The 17,109-nt window shown below is 41.4% G+C and overlaps 1 protein-coding gene across 1 annotated transcript in view; it reads right to left on the bottom strand.

Annotated features, from left to right (window-relative positions):
• The window catches only part of LOC129261409 (bridge-like lipid transfer protein family member 1), an 86,275-nt gene that overhangs the window by 46,375 nt on the left and 22,791 nt on the right, over nt 1-17,109 (bottom strand). The window contains exons 17-30 of the mRNA XM_064099510.1: nt 16,389-16,640; nt 14,421-16,119; nt 13,971-14,076; nt 12,915-13,164; nt 11,272-12,077; nt 10,593-10,776; nt 9,013-10,290; nt 8,123-8,607; nt 7,359-7,576; nt 5,826-5,931; nt 4,774-4,989; nt 3,857-4,040; nt 3,271-3,360; nt 2,221-2,457 (exon numbers count right to left, since the gene is read on the bottom strand). Coding sequence (XP_063955580.1) covers nt 2,221-2,457; nt 3,271-3,360; nt 3,857-4,040; nt 4,774-4,989; nt 5,826-5,931; nt 7,359-7,576; nt 8,123-8,607; nt 9,013-10,290; nt 10,593-10,776; nt 11,272-12,077; nt 12,915-13,164; nt 13,971-14,076; nt 14,421-16,119; nt 16,389-16,640 — 6,111 coding nt within the window. The remainder of the gene's footprint in view (nt 1-2,220; nt 2,458-3,270; nt 3,361-3,856; nt 4,041-4,773; nt 4,990-5,825; nt 5,932-7,358; nt 7,577-8,122; nt 8,608-9,012; nt 10,291-10,592; nt 10,777-11,271; nt 12,078-12,914; nt 13,165-13,970; nt 14,077-14,420; nt 16,120-16,388; nt 16,641-17,109) is intronic.

Here is a 17,109-nt window from a genome sequence, read left to right as displayed (position 1 = left end):
TATTTTGTTGTCTTGGTCTTGGATGACTCCATCTCCATAATCTCCATGGTCACTGACAATGCGATTGTAGTGTGGATGAATCGGGACGAGGCGTGCTTCACACTGCACAGCTCAGCCAGCCAGTGCCAAGCTAGCTCACTCACGATAGAGAAAATGTTTGAATCCGATCAACCCAAGTGAAACTTTAGTAGGCGAAAAAATCTCCACTTTGCTTCTGTTCTTCAGGATTGTCAATAAAATTATTCCTGAAAGTAATCCACTTGTTAATCCCATGATTGATCCACAGTTTCAGCTCGAATAAAGCGCACAAAAGCTTACGAAAAATGCCCCGCAATGCTCGTGGACTTCCCTTGTCGCGGCGTAGCAGGCCGGAGACCAGGCAGGGCCGCGCCGGGGCGCATCGGGGGGCATGTGCATCGAGTGCCGCTAAAGTGTTTCCATCCCACACATTTCAGAACCCGGAAATAAAATGGCTTGTTAGACTAATTCACCAGTCGTTTTGTAAAATTATCTTCATTTAGATTGGAAATCAATGTACGATTATACAAAAACTGGTATAAGTTACTGGATAAAATGAAAATGTGATCCGGAGGTTCCACGTGGGTGTAAAGGGAGTTGAACATGCTAGACTCGTAAAACAGCCGTTTGTATGAATTTTACAATTTAACAGCTAAAAATCACGATTATCCGGGAGATTTTAGCATGGGGTCGGGAGAACGGGAGATTCGATCGAAATCCAGTATTCTCCCGCAGGATCCGGGAGACTTGGAAGCTCTGTTAAGATCCATAAATTTTTAAAGTTATGATAGTAATTTAACAAATACCCCCAACTTGACCAAAGTTCATTGACCCTAAATGACCTTTGACCTTGGTCATGTGACCTGAAACTCGTGCAGGATGTTCACTAATACTTGATTAACCTTATGCCCAAGTTTCATGAACTAGGTCCATATACTTTCTAAGTGATGATGTCATTTAAACAAGTGGAATGCCTCTGGCCGTCTCACCTGCATCACGCGATTCAATATAGCAGCAGTGCTGATTTTGAAAACTACTATAACTCGCACAAGATGTTCAGTGATACTTGGTTACTCGTATTTCCACGTTTTATGAATTAGACCAATACACTTATAGAGATATGATGGCAATTCAACAAATACCCCCAACGTGGCCAAAGTTCTTTGACCTTACATGACCTTTGACCTTGATCATGTGACCTGAAACTCGCACAGGATGTTCAGTAATACTTGATTACTATTATGTCCAAGTTTCATGAATCAGATCCATAAACTTTCAAAGTTATGATGGTAATTCAACAGATACCCCCAATTCGGCCAAAGTTCATTGACCCTAAATGACCTTTGACCTTGGTCATGTGTCGTGAAACTCATGCAGGATGTTCAGTGATACTTGATTAACCTTATGTATAAGTTTCATGAACTAGGTCCATATATTTTCTAATTTATGATGACATTTCAAAAACTTAACCTTAGGTTAAGATTTTGATGTTGATTCCCCCAACATGGTCTAAGTTCATTGACCCTAAATGACCTTTGACCTTGGTCATGTGACATGAAACTCAGGCAGGATGTTCAGTAATACTTGATTAACCTTATGGCCAAGTTTCATCAACTAGGTCCATATACTTTCTAAGTTATGCTGTCATTTAAAAAACTTAACCTCAGGTTAAGATTTGGTGTTGACGCCGCCGCCGCCGTCGCCGTCGGAAAAGCGGCGCCTACATGTATAGTCTCACTCTGCTATGCAGGTGAGACAAAAATGGGGGGCAGGGGCCGGTTGTGACAATTATCAATCAATCATACATATCAATCTCCAGAACAATCACTATGCTTTATGATAATAGGACTACAGACACATAATAGCCATTGGTCGAACAGTGCTCTGTAATCAATTTCCTGGGTTCGAAACTAAGCTAATGTACTAGTTCCTTTGGCAAGGCATCAATTCTCAGCTTGTTGCTCAATGGTAAATTTGACCTGCATGCTTGATTGCACTTAATGGCCAATATAATCAAACCTAAACATTAGCCCTACAATCGAGTGATTTGTGTTACAAATCTGGTCCTCTGATTGATATTAACAGACGCCCCCCCCTCGAGTTTGGATTATTGAAATCAACTTGTCATCCCAGAACTAATGAACAATACCTTTCATGCCTTCATTGCTAGGTTTATTCACTAGATTGACTACTAGCACTCACCTTGAGAATGACTTTCTGAACAGTGATGAGATGGTTGACAAGATCCGGTGAAAGGGTATGCTGGAAAGCTTGTATCTCTGTTACGGCTTCCAGAATATTGTTACTCCCCTGTCTTGAGCTAGCGGTGGTGGTCGTGGTTGAACTGCTCTCATTCTGAGCATCATAGAGGCCGTACCGACCTTTGACATGGATCCCGGGAAAGGTGATTTTGGCAGGGGCACCAAACTCTGCAGGGACCTTAGAAGATAGTTTGATGTGTTGTTAAATGCATTCATATTGCCCTACAAATTAATTATTGGTTTTGTATTTTTTCATGCTTTGTATATATTTTTGTACTACTATTTCAATACCAATTCTTATTAAATATATATTTAATATTTTGTTTTTTACCTGTATTCTCATGCTGCAAATCAATCTTGAATTTAATTATTTTATAATTTAGTTACAGGGTTAGACCTAGCTTGTCTTTCTGAATAAGGGATTTTCATTGCAAGGTGTCTCCGTGATGTTGGTGCAATTCTGTGACCCAAGATGTTCAGAAGACAACAGGGCTAAAAAATCATCAGTCTGATTGTGCAACACTATGCTCCATATATCAAAATTTTTATGAAATGATAAAAGATAGCTAAAATCATTAAGATATTTGCATAATACAAAGCGAGTGCCATATCAGATGTACCGGCATATCATGCTCCAGCTTTATGAATGAAAATATTTTTTTTTTAAGCATATCTAGTAAGTCTACATTACCACAGCTCTATGATTACAGTAAGAATCAAATTACTAGTAATCCAAAAGATAAAAACACAGCAATGCAGAGTAGCTATGAAAACTGAACACAAGAGTGGATGTACAGGGATTCAAGGACAATTTTTAGGGGGATAACTCCCTTGGCGCTTGGGAGTTCTGCTCAGGAAGTTGTCATTCGTGACACTGTGAGTTGGAAAAGATGGCTTTTTTGCAGACTTAGCCTTCAGGGAGTTCCCCTGTGGGGGAGTTTTCACAAGAGAATGGTATCCCAAGAAGATGTCGTGAGAGATAGGAACTTACTGTTGATATGAACTTGAAGGAATGCTCAGTGATATCAGCTGCAAATGTTCCTTCCTCACCCCATGATGCGGTCCCTGACGTTCCATCAATCTAAGATAAGAATAAAACAAAAAATGTGATGGATGACAATTGAGTTACTTAACTAGAAGTGCAAAATGTTGTGGTTTCAATCCCTGACATAGCACCAAAGAAATCTGACAAGGCATAATTTATTTTTATCATTCTAAAATCTAAACCCTGGCTCCTTATCAATTGATCACTGAGCAACTTTGCATGATTGATTGTACGTAATCAATCATAAAATTGGTTACAATCAATAGCTGTGCTTTTTGTGTTCAGGGCCGAGGGCAGATATATTTATGAGGAGTGAGGACCTGTACATGTACAGGTGTAGCTGAATAATAAATTGTTTTGTATTGTATGCCTTCACAGTGAGCTCATTATCATCATTTAAGAGCCTGCAATATCCTATCCAGTTAAATACAAAGAAAATCAAATGGCTGACTTCTCGGTCTTTTCATGGAAGGTCATATATAGATCAGTCTTTTTCAGAGATCTTGAGATAATGATGAAGAAATATTCCTACCGTATACTGGGCTTGTAGCTGAGGGAGAACCGAAGCTTGGAGAACCACTGTCTTCACTCTTGTGACTCCGTTAAGGGTCCATCGTGCCTCCGCCCTGTCTGGCGGCCATGTCTCGTCCATTTTGCTTCCTGTCAGACTGGGCTTAGAGGGCGCTGCAGCTATTACGACTTCTTCCTGGGTCGATCTGATTCAAATTTATAGATCATAATCGTAATCATAATAATAATAACAATAATAATAATGATAATAATAATAATGATAATAATAATAATGATAATAATAATGATGATAATAATAATAAGATGATGATAATGATGATAATAATAACAATAATAATAATAACAATAATATGCAACGTTTATATAACGCTTTATGCAAATGTTTCTAAGATCTGCACATTATACAAATAAGTGAAGAGAGAAGTAAAAATTGCCATCACAAGGTACCTCTACAAAGGTTTTGACACTCCTATAATGAGAGGGTGTTTGGGGTTTTTCAAAGGTTCCGAGTGTACTTGTAGGTTAATACACAAAAATGTTACAACAAAATTACTGGTATTGCTTGTTTCAATCAATAATGATGTGGATATTGACTGATAAATTACCACCGAACTACCGACCAGTGATTAAGAAATACAAATCATAAGTAAACTTCCATGTTAAGACCAAAATGCAAATAAATTCCTGATTTGGGCCCAACTGCATGAGAGCTACTATTATTATGCAAAATTTGACAACCAATAGTAACTTCCATGGAATCCTTAATTTTGATTGGCTATTGAGCATTGTTACCATGGTAGTTGCAATTGGATGGCATGAAAATATATTTGATGCGACTGGGCCAAGTACTATCTCTCCCAAGACTGTTTAATTCCATGCAAACATAAAGGAAAGACTTTATATTAGAAGACGACTGACCTGTAGCTCTTCTGAGTCTGTTTGAGTTGGTGAATTCTCTGGGCCAGTTTCTTGCTGCTCCTCGACACCACGGCACTCAGTACGGACAGGTTCATTGGGACGGTCAGATTGACCATGTCCACTCCAGTGGCCAGAGAGACCTGGTTCTGATGGTCAAGACTACCAGACAGGGAGACGGTGGACTGAGGCTTGTCGATGGTCAAGCTGGCAATGGTGCTGTAGAGGGATGAAGGATGAATGTTTTCAAGTGTATGAAAAAAAACCAACAAGCACCAACCGTAACATTATCTGCAAACTAGAAGGAACAGTACTAAAGTACTATAAAAAGACACAAAAACTGACAGAATATCATGACGTGCCCAATTCAGTACCTTCAGTCATACTAAAATACACTGAGCCCAGATTGTCCCCTATCTGTTGTGGCCCAGTGTATTAGTCTTCTGACTTTGAAACAGAAGATCGTGGGTTCAAATCCCACCCATGGCGTTATTTCCATCAGCAAGAAATTTATCCACATTGTGCTGCACTCAACCCAGGTGAGGTACATGTTAATGGGTACCCGGTAGGAAGAAATTCCTTGAATGCTTGAGCACCTAGGCAGCCCAGCAAAAGCCAGAGTAATAATGATAGCAGGGCCCGCTGGGAGAGCAGTTTTCAGAACTGAAGTGGCTTCCCCGGGTAAATATACCTATATTATTATTATTATTATCACTTTTTAGTAGTGTAATATTATTACCTGGGACCTTGCCAAATAGATTCATCTAAAAAAAGATGGAACTAGTTGGTTTTTAGGGATCAAGTATTAAAGATAATATTTTCATATCAATTTATTTGACAGTGGGAAATTTAAGTCTTGCAGACAGATGTAATGTTGCATTGAAAACCAGACAGGAATTTTAGGTGCAGTGAAAACACAGGGCAAAGGGTGATTCATCCCCCTAAGTGTCCAAATAGCAATAATATACTGCGTTGCACAGGCATTTCATGAATGATTTGGCATAGGAAATTGAAAAAGAAAAAATTAGCCTTCATTCAGGATATATGTTACTCACTAGAAATCCTTCTTGGCCTTCTCGGATAGTTCCAGTGTGACAGCTGTTGTCTGAAGCGATGCTCCTATGGATGGGAATTTCCTCCATAACGCAGCTGGTACGTACCCTATACATAAAACACAATATGGTATAGTCCAATGGAACCAGCTAATTAGTCCATTTGTTATTTTTTAATCATATTGCATTCAGACTTATTTCCAGACTGATATTCTTTTGTCATTCCTGTGCACTGTTAGATTATGTTTTTATTCTTTACCTTGTTTCATCATTATCATGAAAATATCATTAGATTGATTATAGGGAGAAGTCATTGTCATAATAATGATTTTAAACTATGCTCATGATGAAAATGATGAAAATTATGAAAATGATGATGATGATGGCGAGGATGATGGTGATGATGATGGTGATGATGGTTGATGATGATGAATGATGGTGAGGATGATGGTGATGATGATGGTGATGATGGTGGTGATGATGACGACGACAACGACAATGATGATGATGGTGGTGATTATGATGATGATGGTGAGGATGATGATGATGATGAAGACGACGATGATGATGATTTTGATGATGATATTGATGAGATGGTGATGGTGATAGTGGCAGTAAAGGTAATCATGGTGACAATGATGATCATGACGATCATGCTATTGATGGTTGTGGTGGTAGTGATAATGACGATAATGATTACAGTGTTTACGATTGTGACAATGAAGATGGCGGTGGTGATGAAGAAGATGATTGTGATGATGATGATGATGGTGGTGGTGATGGTGAACATAATAATGATGACCAGTGATAATAATTATGACAACAACAATAAAAGAAACACAAGTGATAACATTAAAAAAGAAAGAATTTGTTTTACCTAGTAAATTACACAGTACCATATAATATACATGTACCTTAAAGGGGAATCCAGCCTTGGCCAAAAAATGTTGTGTTGGGAAGGAGAAAAATAAATTAAACAGAATGGTGAAAGTTTGAAAGAAATTGGATAAGCAATAAGAAAGTTATAGCTGCTTTAAAATTAAGATCACTAATAGTATGTAGATTTCAAATTGGCAACTGGGTAAGTAAATTATGACAAGGGGCAAGGACAACTTTCCCATAGGCCATGTACTTTATTATCAGGGATTTGTGGTTTTCTCCTAAGTACCCATTCCCCTGGGGCAGTAATCTAAATATAACCCAGGTAGTATATTGTTTAATGTCCTCATGAATGAAAAATATAATTTGAAATAATTTTTTTTGGAAAAATGATATTTTAGCCATAATATGTATTGGAGTACATGGAAGAGTAGTCCTTGCCTTACATCACTATGACATCCCATATGCGGCCAATTTGAAGTCTCCATGGGTATAGTGATTACCAATATTTACAACTTTTAAAAATTCAGAACTTTCTTGTTGTTTGTCCAATATTGTTCAAACTTTCACCTATCAACTTTTCTGATTTTTCTTTTCCTTATAAACATAAGTTTTTATTTGGGTTGGATTCCCCTTTAATATAAAACCGATACACACCTTGCATGGGTAGTGTCTGCTGGAGCGAAAAGCTACCGGTGATGTAGGTAGTATCAGCCTCGAGATGAAGTCCAGCTAACTGGGCCAGAAGACAAACCTCATCCACAAGGATAGTTCCAATCAGGGAGACCTCTAGACCCTCAATGTCAGGTCTGGGCTGGGTAGCCTCCTCAGTGTTCCCATCAAGGTCTTCCAAGCCACCAAGAGCTAAAGCGTCTCTGTACAGAGGACATCAAATTAAAAAAAAAGAGAAATTCACAGGAGACATTGCAAAAGAATCACAAAAAGAAATTCACATAAGAATTTCATATCTTAGATCTTCACTCAGAAAAAACAGGTAATTAAGGCATACCACAAATGTCTATTATGTCAAGAGGAGCAATACTCGATAATACCTCTCGTACCAAAAATAAAATAAAAGTTGTAAAACTAGGTCAAATGAAGTGATATTGTTCAATTTCACAGTAAAACGTGTTAAATCCAGGGCCTATATATATATATATATACATGTATATATATACTTCGGGAATTCTATCCTTGTATAGAGTGCTCGATGTCCTTCACAGGAAGAGCTTTGAACAATAAACACAAGTTCACAAGGTTGACTGGAGGTTCATCAAATTTAATATATATAAAATGATAGAATGCAGCGTAAGTTATGATAAGACAAGTATAGACTTACATGTATAAATGTAAGAAGAAATTATATCAATAGCATTCCTTTCACAGAATAATATGCCGTTGAAGGAAACAAAATTACCTACCTATCTTGTGGCATGCCAAGTCCGAGATCTGCCACTCCCTCCATCATACCCCCACCTCTCTCATGCCCTTTGGCACTGAAGAGAGGGTTCACAAACACATGGGTGGTGGCAACATTGACCGGTTCATTCACACCAGAGTAAAGATTGATCAGATGGTACATGGTCTGCCAACACTTCGGGATGCTGTCGCTCTCTGCGTGCGAGTCAAAGGATTCCGCCGTTGAGTACAGACTGGCTGTTTCCTGCTCCTTGAACTTGAGGTTCCTGCTACGCTGGGAGCTCTGGCGTGTCCTGCCGAGAGTGTCCATGTTTGGCGGTGTGAACACCTTGTTGCTTCGATGGGACGGGTTCCTGGTGTGTCTGCTATTGGCGGCTCTGACACGTAGGTCAGCGACGCTTCCCTCCCCTTGGGGCATGCTTGATACATACTGTTTGAGTTTGAGGTCTGTCTTTGCATGCTGGAAGTTCTCCACCATCTGAATGACCTATGATCAGGATAATAGCATGTACATTTATCAAAGTATACTAAAAAAGAAAGGGACACAACATATACACTGTTGACTTCCTACAAAAAGATCCTAAGAAAAAAAAAAGACCTTTCCCAGTAACATGGCACCAAACTGATTTCAGAACTGGTCATGAATTTGAGTTTGTGTACATGTTTATCCAATACAATATGTTTAATGTTTGAAAAGAATGTCCAGGAATCGCCTTAAAAGTCCTTTCTAAATCATCAAGACTAGTTGAAAGTAAACATCAAAATTTCTGTCCGAGACAGAATCATTTTTTTCTGTGATTTTTTTGCTGTCTTGTGCAGTGTGTGTGGAAGTTGGTCTTTCACTCTGTTGACATTCGGGTCGAGAGCCAATTAGAGCAATAAAAAAACTTACTTGACTTAAGAGCCTCAAGATAGCCATGTTGACGACCTGAACAACAGATCCCACATGGATGTCACAGCAGATCTCGATGCTGCTGCTGCCACTGAAGAATGTAGTACTGGTTGCTTTGAACAGAGATTCACTCTTCTCTGAGGGAACAGTCTCCCTCACCATGGCACGGATATGGATCTTCTCACAAAGGAAGGCAGGAGTGTCCGCAGTGCGAGGGGTGCGGGTGCTCTCTGCATGCTGGGAGTGCCTCCGAAGGTGCTTGGAACTGGACTTGGTGATGACAACCCTGAACTGGTCAAGCTTGAACTGGAATGATACCCGACCAACAGACTGGATCAACTTGGCCAGGGGCTGTGAGGAATTCTTCTTGTGGAGTCCAAGATTGGACAGCAGTGGCCTGAAGAGGGTGTCAGCATCACCAAACCTTTGGACGGTTGGAGTGAGTACAGGACTTTTCTGCTCTTCAGTTGCCCCAGGACTTTGGAAAGCAGTGCCGCTCTCCAAATCAATGTCTAAATTGCCAACGGGACTGCAACCATCGAATTCCACATCATCATCAATCAACCGCGGATTTGATTTGTCCAGATTGTCTGTAATCTCATCACTGCACATACTCGAAGATGGACTAAAGGTGTCATGTTTGTCCTCTTCATCCAATGTCTTGTAGCCTCCTTTCCACTTCTTGGCTGAAGTCCCTGAAGCGGAACCAGCAGTACTGGTATTTGTCAAGGACCTGTAACGTGTTGCAGTATCCCCACTTCTTTCCCTCTGCCTGTTAGACAACTCTTTTAGCCAATCTGTTCCAGAAGGCTGGACTCTTCCGGAAAACTCAGCGTAGATGCTTTTCTGAAGGCCGACACCAATACGATCTGAATACAAGGACAATGTCAAGGGATCCATCAACTCACTGTCTCCGGTATGTGCTGTAGATGGAGGCATGTCGGACATCGGGTCCTCACTAATCTGCCGGGGTGACCACATCTCATCCTCCATCACGAGTCCACGCTCTTCCGGGGACTTGTAAACAGTCACCTGCTGCGGGAAGCGTGCCACATTGATCTGAGGGTTGATCAAGGAGAGTGTGACCTTCCACTGCCTGATCAGGGTGTTGGTGCCACTCTCCAATGATGACAGGGCAGGAAGATCCTCTCCAGAGACTATATCCTCAATCTTCTGCCAGTTGGCTGATGCAAGGTATCTCCACAAGATACCCATAAGCTGGCAGGACAGGTCCTTCAGCATGGCATCAGAAATGGCTGCCCATCTCGTTTGCTTCTTCTGTAAATTTATCAAACAAACAACAGGTCATTGTCTTAAACAGAATATAAATTATTGTGTCACTCAATTATAAACATTACTGTTGATAATCTACCATCAATGAGATTTCAATGGAAAAGTTGTGAAATGCAATCCATCTCCGTCGTGCAAAATCGTTTAAGATATTGTCATTATGTACACCTTTGAACAAAACATTTTAATGAAAAGTGGTGATTAAAGAGATACATCTATCTAAATCAACAAGAGACCATTTAAAAATTTGGGAAACATTCATAATGGTAATTTCAGTAATCCCCTTTTACCTTAGGCAGAGGTTGATGATTATCTAGGTCGTCATGAGCCTCAGCCATGATGCAAGCCATTATTGCGCAGCTACGGAAGTGTCTGGCATCCATAATGTCTCCAGCTGATGTGGTCAGTCCTGACATGGCCCTCAGCCATTCGTCAAGGGCTGGCGATGCAGTGGTCAGCAGGTTTGTATCAGTGCTGAAAGAAGAGTTGATAATAAAGCACTTTTTTATCTAAATAACCTCAAATGCTTGAATAAACATGATGCACATGTCATAATCTCGTAGCGGATGTAGTAATATGCGTAAATGGAAATGTCAGAGATGCGCCAATTACAGATCACCAACGAACGCAAGGCAATGACTTTAGCCGCTAAGATGCATAATATCTATATAACTGATACCTTGATATAAAGCAAATAATGTGAGGTGAGAATTCATTAGTGGTGATGCAGTGCACTCAGGGTATTTCAATTCATGCGAGAAGCATGCATCACCACTTACATTAGATTCACAAAAATGAAAGAAAGCCTTTCCAACAAATCCTCCAGTCCTTTGAAAAGTATGAAAAAGGGCAACTAACATCCTTTTCCATTCTGAACACATAAACTCCAGCAGATGAGGTGAGGCCTAACTGCCAATATGTTTTTGAAGTACAAGTTACTTTAAACAAAATCCTAGGATTTCTCCTTACCCTTGCACAAATGATTCCTTCTTTGGTTGAGGTGGGGTAGGCAAGTGAGACCAGAAGCTACTGATATGAATACATAAGTCCAAGCCTCTTTCTTTGGTATCAGATGGCTTCTCGAGGCTACTGCCACCAGAGCTGAAACGGTCCCTCCTCTTCCGCTTCCCGCTGCCTTCCCTGGCAGACGAAGTTGAATCCGTCCTCTTCTTGCTGGTTGATCCCGAGTCTTTTTTGTCTGTCCTTTTCTCAGATTTTTTGCTATCTCCAGCAAACTTGATCTTGGGGAGGGGGATGTCACCCCCCTGTCGGCCCAATTTGATCGATATCTCCTCCATCCCGCTCTCTGCCATGATCCAAGATTTTGGCATGTGGACGGACAACCTGCGTTTCCTTGGGAGAGAGGCGTACCTGGAGTCTGCTTCATCTGCGCTGCTACTGGGAGGAACCTTTGAGGATAAGGTGAACTGTACCTGAGTGTACTGCTCTGGAATGGCTGTAGGACTCTCCATGGTCTTGATCCCTGGTTTGGCAAGCCGTCGCAGCTGGGCGTGAAGCTTAAAGAACTTGATCAGGGTGACCACCGTCGGGTCGCTTTGTTCTGCAGCGCCCATTGCTACAGCTGCCTGGGTGTCCTGAGGGGCTTTCTTGTCACTGCCGCTCTGGCTCTCTCCCTTTATACTGCGGTTAATCTGCTTTATCCACAGGTTTGCTTCAGAGGAACCAAGTTGAGCAATCAGCAAGGAAGCATTGTTGCTAGTCAGACTTGGAACACCGACACCGTCTTCAGGAACTTGTAGGACACACAAATTGACCTGAAAAAGGCAAGAACAAACATCACATAATCGCATTGCCATGAGGGAAAATCTTGAAAGAATCACATTTCACCATTGCATGATTACAAGTACCATGGGTACAACACATCAAAGACTTATACATCAATTTCAAATAGAAACTTCCACAACTTATCTAATTTCTAGCAAACACAGGCTTACCTATATTATCCAAAGTTGATGATGCAACAAAGTGACCTTCAACACAGAGATATTCTTAGTCAACAGAATAACTCATAACTCATACATCAGTTTATAATTTTTACTCAGTATGTGGGAGGAAGAATAAAACTTGTTTTTAAAATGTCCTGTAACATTCAGAAAACAAATTGCAAGTTGTGCGTTGCAACTGATGAAATCAACTTTTGTCAACATATTTCCCCTCCAAATATGCCTAATTGTTGAGGAGTCCATGAGCTCACCAATTGCATATTAACATGTAATTATATCAATGTTGCAATGCAATCCAAGATAGCTGAAGTGACATTTTTAATGTATTGAAAGTATAAACAGTTAACTCCACTTAAAGTTGATAGAACTTTCCCTTCAATATTTACATGGTCTTTATCAGTACAGCTCTAATCCCACAGGTTAAAATGTCCCATGGCATGAACACCCAATAATACAGGAGGTAGTAACTTCATATCACATTTGATAGCTTATTGGCAAAGAACAAAACAATTGACCTTTGGTAGTCTGAGGGGCAATGTTGACGAGCTTTTGACTAGAAGAACCAACAAAAAAATAACTGACCTAGGGTAATTTGACTTACAATGTTGAATAGCTTTTAACTAGGCAAGCAAACAAAAGAGAACTAACTTTTGGTAGTTTGACAGTCATGGTGACCGTCTTGATGCTGTCCTCTCTCTCCTCAGGGTCTGCATTGTTGTTGAAGTTGGAGAAAGCTTGCTGCTGCTGCTGCCTAGTCAGACTGGAGCTGCTCCCGCCTTCAGGCAGCAGTCCACGGAGGAAGAGTGACTCCACGTCAGCGATGCAGGAGTGATGGAGAGACGACAGGAGGGCAGCGGGATGCTGGCTGGTGGTAATGGTCTTGGCAGCGTCCACATACCTTCAGACAGAAGAAATGGTAATCTCATCATGAACTTTTGCATTTGTGGATCATATTCATTGATCAAAGTATAACACTGTGGACTTTGAACATGAATTTTTGGCTCAAATCCCACTGCAGCACTAGCTTGCTTCAGCACAACATTAATTTTGTATTGCTACACTCCATCCAGGTGCTGATTGGGTACCCAGTAGGATGTTAGTCATTGTGACCTTTGCAGCATTGTGAGCTCTTCACATGTAAATGGCTGGAATACCCACCAAGTAGTGCCAATATGCATTGAGTTTTTTCAAGGAAAGACTAATTGAACAAACAATTAGGGTAATAATAGTGTTTACACATTTGGATAAAATGGCCCGTATTCTGAAAGCCCATTTGAACTTAATCCAAGGACTATGTCTGAGCTCAACTTATGGGAAGTGTCAAGAATTCAAACTCAACTTGTGGGAAGTGTCAAGAATTCATTTTCACTGAAATGCTTCCTGTGTTTACGGGCATTCTTCCCCTGGTTAAATTGGGAAAAAGCTATCATATTTATCATTTCAAGACAATATCAAATGATTAGAATGTCAAATATGATCATGATAAATTGATCTAATTTATGGATATATGAAAATAAGAATGAAAATCCGCATTTTATTGGCTACCCAGACTTAACAACAACTTTAGACCATGGTTTCAGATAAACCAGGGTTCGGGATATGGGTTTATGTCTCAAGTGTACAATAAAAAATGTGACTATTGATATCTATAGCATCTCCTGTATTTGATCCTAGAAGGAAAGCAGCCGAGTTTAGTGTGCCTACCTGTTGATGGCAACCAGAAGCAGAGGAGTCATGAGAACATTGACAGGTCCCTGGATCTCAGCAAAGACTGACGTTCCTGATGATGGCTCCAGCTTGATCGCTGAAGCTACAAGAAGAGTCAAAGGAAAACGGCTGATGACAACGTCTGTACTTTGATTCACAATGCTTTCAAATTGCGGTTCATATATGTCCATATATGGACAATTACGGTATTTGACCATAAGAAATAAGAGTTCATGCAATCATTTGTAATTAATTGGATATAAAGATCAAAATATTTTATAAAAATCCAATTAGGAAGATTCAAATTAGAAAGTGTTGTACAAATATGATTGAAAGCCAGATGACTGTTAAGAACTGTACTTGGAGAGTAAGATACTCATGAGTAAAAAGTAAAAGATTCATTCCAATGATCCTCTTTTTATAGGAATAGGATCAAAGTGAACTTACATGTTGTATGTGAAGGTTCTACAAAGAGTCTTTCATGCAGGTCCTGCAGGCTAGCATCCCTGTGGTCACTAGCATACCGTACACTGGAATGGTCACTGACTCCTTCACTGTCAGATGAGGGGACGTCCGAATCGACTGCTGTGATGATCTCTGGACTCACACCCTGCTGCTTCTTCACAAACCCCATCATCTGTATGGATGCTTGGTAGAGAGAGCTTGTTGAAGGTGTCATGTCCACTGGGTCAAAGTTCACATACTGCTTCCAGCTCTCCAGACTGAGGGGCACCGACCAACGGTGGCTGGTGACCCTCGTCAGGAAAGGAGAGTATGGAGAATGGTTCTCAGAATCCTTGCGTTTCATGGTTGCATCCTGCTCATCTTGCATCCTGATCAGGGTATCTTCAGATGACGCTGCTGAGACAAAGGATTCAGTTGAGGTAGCAGATTCCATGTTCTCTGGACTTTGGTGGTCCGAACTGGAAACGGTGGACTGGACTTTGAATTCTGAAAGGGAGGAGCCTGAATCAGTTGGAGGATGGACAGTTGAAGGAATGCTTGTTGAGGAGGTACTGGTGTGAATGGCAGCTGTCAAAGAAGGATCCTCTCCCGCAGAGAAGTACTCACTGTCAGCACCACTGGTGGGAGAGTCAATGGAGCTGGCTCGCGTCCTGTCTTGTTTAGGAGGAAACTGTTCGAAATGCATGGCTTTGTTAGTTTTTGGAATTGTATCTGAACTGTAGTTTTGAGAAGTTGGAGCTCGTGACTGTTGCTGTTGTGAATCTACAGGAAGACTATGAGAACTACCCACAAGCTGTGAATCTCCGGGAGCTGGGTTCGAGCTGATTGTACTGGAGGAATCGAAATGCTGATGTGAGGTGGGGTCTGAGCAGACACTGCTCCGGACAGCACTGCCGACACTATCTGACTGTTGGGACACATGAGACAGTTGTGACCTTTGAGATTCTCTTCTCAGGATGCCTACGGTCGATGACTGCTGGCTTGACTCACTCTGTGACTGCTCCTTCTTAGCTTCCGATGGCTGTTCAGATTCTACTCCTGCCTTTTCCTCATTTGCCCAAAACTGATCTCCAGGGGAAGTAGGACTGGCCAGCCCTACCCATCCCGGAGTGAACTTGAACGCCTTCGTTGGAGAGTCTGCAGGTGTGCGATCACAGACAGAGAACACCCACTTCCCTTCTTGGAGGAGACTCCTGCCGTAATCGCTCTCCTTCTGCTGGAACTCGTCATTCCAAGAATTCCTCTGTGAATGTGTTCCATTTCCGACCTTGAAGAAGTGCGTCCCGTAGGGCTTGTCCGAAAAGAACGCACAGCCACCCTGGCAACCACACTTGACCGACGAAGGGTACACCCTGTCCATGCTGTCTGGAGGCCACAGAAACCACAACCTCTTGGTACTCTCATCGTGCATCATAAGAAAGTAGTGCTGCATCCTGTAGTCAGAGACCTCCTGCAGGAAACCTACGCAGTCGATACAAACTGGCCCCAGGTTAATGGCTCCAACTTCGAGCCAATTCTGGAGCGGTTCAGAACGTAAAGGACGGCGTGACGGGGTTCTAAAGGATGGATGATCTGATTGCAATAAGTACTGATGAATGTCTATGTGGTTGATTAGAGCAGTCAGCCCACTTTCCACTGTTTCACTGTGGAGATTGCACGTAGCCAAGCGAATCTGGTTCACCTGAAAATTCAAAGATAAAGAAAACTCAGGACATTATGACCCAACTGATCCATGTATAATTGCTTATTCCAGTATGAGTGATGCTTCAAGATGCTAAAGACAAGACACACTGGTTGTGTATGTATGTGTGGAAGTTTTCAAAGGCTTTTATTTCATATTAATTTTTTTTTTATCTTGAGGCAGAAACCAAATTTTCGTATTTTGTATAAAGTATATTGTGATTCAAACAGTTTGGTTGACAAGAGAATGTATGGCACAATAAAATATACCTTAATTTCTAGAGCAGCGGTACTCTCTACCAACTGGAGTTGCACAGCATTGACAGCTACCCTAACAACCCTGTACTTCAGGTCATCCTCGGAGGGGCAAGGGGACGGGTAAATACCGCCCTCTCTGGCAGCACAGCGTTCAGAGTCCACCATGTGGACACACATCTGAGGTCGAGCTGGCTTGGCAAGCTTGTCAACTGGGTCCGTGACGAGAGGGAGGGTGAGACTCAGGGATTCTGCTATGGCTAGAAGCTGTGAATACAATTTGAAAAGAAAGGTTTCTGAACTTAATGATTTGGACAATTTGTACTGTCATCCATAAATATGAATTGTGTGCAGTGCTAGTGGGTCTGAACAGATTTATATCAATAATAAATACATGTAACTCACAACTGGTTGGTAAGGGAAGTCCCCATCCTAGTTTACCTGAGGCCCGGTGAGTTGTCCACTCAAGGCTCCCATCTGGAGATCAATCAACCATGCATACTCATGGGGAAAGCCCCTTTCTGATCATGTGATTCCTCTGGGGAAGTCCCCATCCTAGCTTACCTGAGGCCCGGTGAGTTGTCCACTCAAGGCTCCCATCTGGAGATCAATCAACCATGCATACTCATGGGGAAAGCCCCTTTCTGATCATGTGATTCCTCTGGGGAAGTCCCCATCCTAGCTTACCTGAGGCCCGGTGAGTTGTCCACTCAAGGCTCCCATCTGGAGATCAATC

The sequence above is a fragment of the Lytechinus pictus genome, chromosome 5 (genome assembly GCF_037042905.1).
Source record: "Lytechinus pictus isolate F3 Inbred chromosome 5, Lp3.0, whole genome shotgun sequence".
In the NCBI taxonomy this organism is placed as follows: domain Eukaryota; kingdom Metazoa; phylum Echinodermata; class Echinoidea; order Temnopleuroida; family Toxopneustidae; genus Lytechinus; species Lytechinus pictus.
Note: the sequence above shows the minus strand (reverse complement) of the source record. Positions and strands in the feature narration are given on the sequence as shown.